Source organism: Mytilus trossulus, chromosome 10, assembly GCF_036588685.1.
Source record: "Mytilus trossulus isolate FHL-02 chromosome 10, PNRI_Mtr1.1.1.hap1, whole genome shotgun sequence".
NCBI classification, from domain to species: Eukaryota; Metazoa; Mollusca; class Bivalvia; order Mytilida; family Mytilidae; genus Mytilus; species Mytilus trossulus.
The window spans coordinates 38402215-38408902 of record NC_086382.1 but is presented as its reverse complement, the minus strand read 5'-3'; the positions used below and the strand labels follow the sequence as shown (position 1 = coordinate 38408902).

Genomic DNA, 6688 nt, shown 5'->3' with positions numbered 1-6688 from the left:
AGTCTTTTATAGCTGACTATGCGGTATGGGCTTTGTTCATTGTTGAAGACCGTACGGTGACCTATATTTGTTAATGATGAGTCCTGTCGGTCTCTTGTGGAAAGTTGTCTCCTTGGCAAACATACCACATCTTCTTATTTATATTGGCTACTTCATGACTGTCACTGAAATTTCAGTATCTCAGATATAAACTTTAAAAAAATCAAATTTAATTTTGAATTATGATAATATGACATCCTTAAAACATTTAATGCTATATAATTACATTAGATGTATGTTTCATTATAATACGTTATTCTGATTGGCTAATTGCACATCACATGTTATTCCGTAAGCAGTTGCATGAGACAATAACATTTCATTCATGATGACACGAGGTCCCACAATAAAGTGCACAGGTGAATTTAAAAATTTAACTTCATGAAAATCGTGTTTTTATAATCCTAGCTAAAAAATGTAATTATAAGTATTGAAGGCTTCTTTTTGTAACTTTATAGGGTTGTAAAAGCGTTGACCGTGCGTACATTTTTAGAATGAAGCGCTTCCGCGCTTCATACAAAATGTACTTCGGTCAACGCTTTTACACCCCCAATAAATTTACAAAAAGAAGCATTCAATTCTTAAATAAGATTAGAGAAAGACTGGCCCTACATGGGATTCTTTGTGTATTATGAAATTAAGTAACGTGGAGTTCATTGACAAACATGGATTTGTGTTCTTTTATAGTTTGGCCAAAAGCCCGAAAATCAAGAAATAAAATTGATGTGGCTTTAAATTTTCTTACAAGAAATACTTATTCAAAGAATGACTGCAAAATTGAGAATAATTGAATAACCCATATTCCGCAAAATAGGAAACAAACTTATTAAAAATTCATAAATACTCGGTATATGAAAAATATGCTGCATACATATGCATGGAAGATATTGTAGAGAAAAATATTGAAGGTACTAAACAAGGAACATTTTTGTATTTGCATGCTTGCCATATAATTCGCACTTTTCTATTAAATTACATTTTAACATTTTTGAAATGCTGAAAGACACATTTATTATGTTTCAGTTACTATTATCCGATTAAGAAAATTACGATTATCAAAGAAGAAAAATACCATAGAGTTACGATTATCATCCCGAATTTTTCAACGGCTATTTTCACAGCGCTTAGACAATTCCAGTGCACCGTTACGATTCAAATATGATGTAATGGTATAGATAAACCTTGCAGCTGAGTAACTATTGACAAAAGCATGCTACATGTAAGAAAAATGAGTGTAAAGATTTTACCTATATCTACCGTCGCCATATTGGGATAATCGTAATTGCAGTTACCATTATCTCTTTAATACCAGTGATTAAACTGACTGAAAGATTATGATTTCATCATATGAACATCAGGAACAATCCTTCCCGTTAGGGGTTTGGTATCATACCATTATAACATACATGAGAAGAACATAACCCGTGTCATGCCAACAACTGTTTTTAGAATAAATGTGTTAAGTTCCGACGCAAAGACCTTATTAGTGACTCAATATTAACGCCAAAATATGCAATCTTTAATGACCTGACAACAGTATCGTAAGTATATCCCTTCTTAATAAGTCTATTCAAAACTCATAAATCCATGACATCTTACAATTTTATACATCTGCTCTATTTTGGGACCAAAAACATGAAAAAGGGGTCTTACTGAACGTACTCCTTTGTATTACAGATTGTTTTATAATTCAAATTAGACTGTTTTATATTTCCCTCGGTTTAAGTTTGTTACCCCGATTTTGTTTTTTGTCCATGGATGTCATGGATTTATGAGTTTTGAACAGCGGTATACTACTGTTGCCTTTATTTATATTATGCATAACCATGGAAGTAATATTACTTCCATGTTCCTTCTAAATATTACTTCCATGGCATAACTAATTTAAGCTCCCTAGAACTCAGTGTGTCATATAGTTACTTTTGCCGAATCAAAATACGTTTTTCTTATCTGATCCTGAGACTACTTTAAGACTATAACACATAGTAGTCTCAGTCTGATCGTAGGCATATGGTACCTAGGGTCATCGTATCTTAGTACTACATTCACTTCAGAGCGAGGTGTTAAACAAGGGGATGTTTTAAGCCCCACACTTTTTAATATTTTTATTGATGATGTTGTAAAAGATTTATTCAATGGTAGCTGTGAACCAGTCAGAGTTGGTGATTTGTCTGTAAATTGTTTATTATATGCTGATGATATTGTATTACTATCAGAAAGCAAAACTGGTTTGCAAGCCAGTCTCAATACTCTTAGTACATATTGCTCAAATTGGAAGCTACAGGTTAATGTTCAAAAATCAAAGGTTTTAGTTTTTAACTCTAATGGTAAAACATATCTAAATGAGTTTTTTTATAATGATAATGTCATACAAACTGTCTCCAAATATTGCTACTTGGGAATAATGTTAAAGTGTAATGACAACTTTAACTTAGCTGTATCCTTACTAATGGAAAAAGCTAGGAAAGCATGTTTTAAGATTAAAAAAACAATTGGATTGGATAATCCTTGTAAACTTTTAGAAAAATTATTTGATTCATTAGTAAGCCCCATATTGCTGTATTGTAGTGAGATTTGGGGTGTTTTTGATAATTCGGGAGACAATTCCATTTTGGAAAAATTCCATATGAAATTCATAAAAGAAATTCTAGGTGTTCATTGTAAAGCAATTAATGCTGCTTGTAGAGCTGAACTTTGCAGGCTACCGTTATGCTCAAAAATATCATTTTCTTGTATTAAGTTTTATGATCATATTTTAAGGTCTGGAAACGCACTTATATCCAAAGTTTTTCTGGCAACTGAAAAAAATAACCCCTGGACAAAGAAACTTTATTCTATTTTTAATAATCTAGGATTTTCAAACCTAGCTGGGGGAAACTTTTCTATTAAACAATATCTACCAAGTATTAAACAACGAGTGATTGATCAGTGCACACAGGATCAATCATCAAAAATTCATGATTCATCAAAACTAAAATTTTACCAACAATTTCATAATTCAAAGCAGCGTAGTTCTTATGTTGATGTTCTAAGTAATAGATTAGAAAGGTCATCTCTGTGTAAAATTAGATTGAGTGCACACAATCTTGCTATTGAAAAGGGGCGATATCTAGGTTTAGCCACCGACGAACGAGTTTGTAATGTATGTAAATCAGGTGAGGTAGAAGATGAAAATCACTTTTTACTGAAATGTGAATTTTTTTCAAACTATAGATTTAACTTTAAAAATAAGATATTAAATATACTTCCTACATGTTGTAGTGAAAATCAGCTAAATATTAATAGTTGTATTAATAGTAATTCTTTAAAAGTCCTGAAAGTGACTAGTTCTTATATACATAAATGTCTGATGTATAGAAACGAGATTTTAGCTTCTTATTTATAACATATTTAAATACTAGTAAATGTATGCTGTATTCATTGTTGTAATGCACTGTAATATGGGCCTTTGCCAATTATTGTAATTGTGTTTGTGCCAATAAAATATTTGTATTTGTATTTGTATAATTTTTTTGTGTCAGATATTCGGAATCCTCTAGTTTTATCCATTAAGTGCCATTAAGTGCCACAAAAAAAATTGCAACTTAACCTCTTCTTTTCTTTTCTTTTCGTAATGTTATAGATTTATTACAAAGTTTGAAAACCCACATTTGAAAATCTTATTAAATTCTTGTTATTTTTTTTTTTATAGTTTTGAAAGAAAAAAGGCGTAAGGCTAAATGTACGAAAAATCTAGAGAGAATCATTCCCGCCAAATTTTCCAATGACCAGCAAAACAAGAAACTTCTTGTTAATATGTACTATCAATTTATTGCAGACTTTTCAAATTTTATTTTTATTTTGAAACAGAGTAGCGATCGTCATAAAATATTGCATAACATTTCCTATTTAGAGAATTGGTTGCAGTTCATGCAGTGAATGTCGCAAAAACGAAAGTAGAAATAAAATTTCTTGAAACATGGGGAAATCAAATCCACCTGTCAGAGGTCAGTGACATCGACATTCACTAAGTGCAGTTTTAAAAAGGTAATGTTCAATTTCCAGGGGCGGATCCAGCCATTTTAAAAAGGGGCTATATGTCCCCATTGAAATGCATCGATAGGCAAAAAAAAAATGGGGGGTCCATGCAACCACAGTCACCCAATGTTTCTATCTATACGAAGGTCGACTATCCATATCTTCTATTTATATGGATAGTCGACCTTCGTATGGATAGAAACAAGTGCCTGTGGGTCCAACCCCCGGAACCAGCCCCTGGAAACACCAATGACCGATTTCGGTTGCAGTTCAGTGAATGTCGCAAAAACGAAAGTAGAAATAAAATTTCTTGAAACATGGGGAAATCAAATCCACCTGTCAGTGGTCAATGACATCGACAGTCACTATAAATTGCATTTTTTAAAAGGTAAAGTTCAATTTTCAGGGGCAGATCCAGCCATTTTCAATAGGGGCTATGTGTCCCCATTCAAATGCATTGATAGGCCAAAAAAAAAGGGGGGCGGGGGTCCAACCCCTGGAACCATCCCCTGGAAACACCAAAGATTTTCATCAGTCGTAAGAAGGCAGTCAAAATTAAGCCTAATTTGAACATTAAAATTTACAGGTAAACATGGTAAGCGTTAACAGTTTTTGTTTTACTAATTACAGAATATCCAATATTGGTCCAAATTAAATAATGAACATTGAAGAGGGGGTGACCATTTTAGCCGATTTTAGCAACGGGAAATTGGGATTGCCTTAATTTTTTAAGATCCGGAATTTTGGATAGAAAAACATCGGGATACGGGAAACCCACGTATTAGCCATGGAAATCAGGATATTTATGTTGAACTATAACGGGATTGACAAAAAACTTTACCCTGGACAGATAAAAGTGCCATTTTCAGTATACTTCATTCAGAATCGCATCTAGAAACAGAGTAGATCCAGATCTTATTGTTATTTTCTGCTCGTTTTTTGAAGTAAAGGTAGCCAGCGCCATATTTAATATCCACTGTACGTGAATGAAATGCTAACTAAAATTCATGATTAATGTCTAAGCTCCTTGGTATTAGTATCGCTCTGTTTAGAGAATCAGTAAACCCAAAGAGTGTGGTAAAGGTTTATTTAGTGCAACGTGTTTTGCCATTATTAATTTACAACCTTCTGTGAAAAAAGTTTGTTCTTCACTGTGAAATTGGTAAAAACAGCAACGTGCCAGCAATTTTTTAATTTTTCGTTCATCGTGAAATTGTAATTTTATTTCGCGTTTGTTCGTGAACATAGCACCTCTTTACAACCCTTCCCAAAAGTTAGACTTAGTATAGATATTTTCAATAAGAGTAAGATCATGTACGTAAGACCTAAAAGAAAACACATGTGTTTCCGGAACCCCTATATATATCTACCCTAATTTTAAGTACCTATAATCTAACTCTACTCTTTTTGGATGTTATGCGGACAAACTCTTATAAAGTCAGAATTTTTCTCCCATTATGAACCAGTCAAAAACTTTTGAAAAAAATAACTATCTTGCTTTCCTACCCATCCTTAATTTAAGGGGGAAGTTACCTGATATTCTGCAATTTGGACAAAACAAATACCCCAACTTGACGTGTTTAAAATGTACGTACTTAATATATTGGTAAAAATGCACAAATTGAATGCAAATAATTACTAACAACATTACTCACAGGGTTTAATTTTCAAAGTTTACCAGGACAGCCTCCTTTAAAAGTTGTGTAAGATGTGTCTATTCGTAACCTTAAATAGTGGAGGACCTCTTTATTAAATAAATGGTGATTTCTTGTTTATCAGGATCAGGATTTTTATCAAAATATGTCCAGGATTTCTGGATTTTCTGATATTAAAACTGGGAAATAGGTATGAGACCCCTTCTAGCCCCCTCATAGAACATGTTTCTAAATCAACGAAAAAAATGGAGAATTCAGTGGCTGATCAGAGGGGGCAGGGTCCCTGGTGATGGACCCCACCCCAAAAAATCATTTTTACAATGCATTTGAATGGAGAAATATAGTTTGAACCCCTCTTTATATTGGGTTGTAAAACCCCCTTTAAAAAATGGCTGGATCCAACTTTGAGAATAATACAGAGTTCAAAAGTATAAAAATTAAAAGGAGAAAAAATAATTATAAGTGCATTTACCATGTGTACATGATGTAATAAAATTCATTATCATATACTTATACTAAATAATTTTTTTTTACTGTATAATAAAAGCAAAAAAATTTACAAAGTACTGTACAAAACAATCATTTGGATACTGGAAAGTATATTGTGTAAAATAATTAGATAAAAACAACAACAAAAAAACCAACAAAAGAATTATATAATAAATGCAATTTTTAAAAGTTTTTAAACATAATTTAGAAAGTTACTTTTAAAAAAGTTGACTTTTCTAAACAGTGTTCATTATGTATATTGTAGAAATATTTTTCTTGTTGATTCGTACATATTAAAATATTTTTCTTCTCTATTGAGGCAAATTATAGAAAGAAAATTTGGAGGGCGACAGCTGTGAACTTTTCACTCCTTGAACTGCTATTTGGGTTCACATAAAGGATAAAAATATGAATCTAGCTGTTATTTTTATGCCTCGTTCACACGGACATTTAATTGGAATTGAATTCAAATCAAATGCGAATTGAAT

At 32.2% G+C, this 6688-nt stretch overlaps 2 protein-coding genes across 2 annotated transcripts in view; both read left to right on the top strand.

Moving 5' to 3' along the window:
• The first annotated feature begins 916 nt into the window (after positions 1-916).
• Positions 917-3529, top strand: LOC134687880 (uncharacterized). Its single transcript, XM_063548339.1, has 2 exons — positions 917-947; positions 2094-3529. The coding sequence occupies exons 1-2, from the start codon at positions 917-919 to the stop codon at positions 3422-3424; spliced, it is 1362 nt and encodes a 453-aa protein (XP_063404409.1). The 3' UTR covers positions 3425-3529.
• A 317-nt stretch (positions 3530-3846) lies between these two features.
• The window catches only part of LOC134687316 (E3 ubiquitin-protein ligase rnf213-alpha-like), a 78193-nt gene continuing 75351 nt past the window's right edge, over positions 3847-6688 (top strand). The window contains exon 1 of the mRNA XM_063547504.1: positions 3847-4065. The gene's annotated coding sequence lies outside the window, so the exon portion shown is untranslated. The remainder of the gene's footprint in view (positions 4066-6688) is intronic.

Bases quoted from the DNA above. Each gene is read 5' to 3' on its own strand.
- LOC134687880 (XM_063548339.1), top strand. From the start codon at position 917: ATGGAAGATATTGTAGAGAAAAATATTGAAG. The intron at 948-2,093 runs GTACTAAACAAG...CATTCACTTCAG, and splicing joins TGTAGAGAAAAATATTGAAG to AGCGAGGTGTTAAACAAGGG.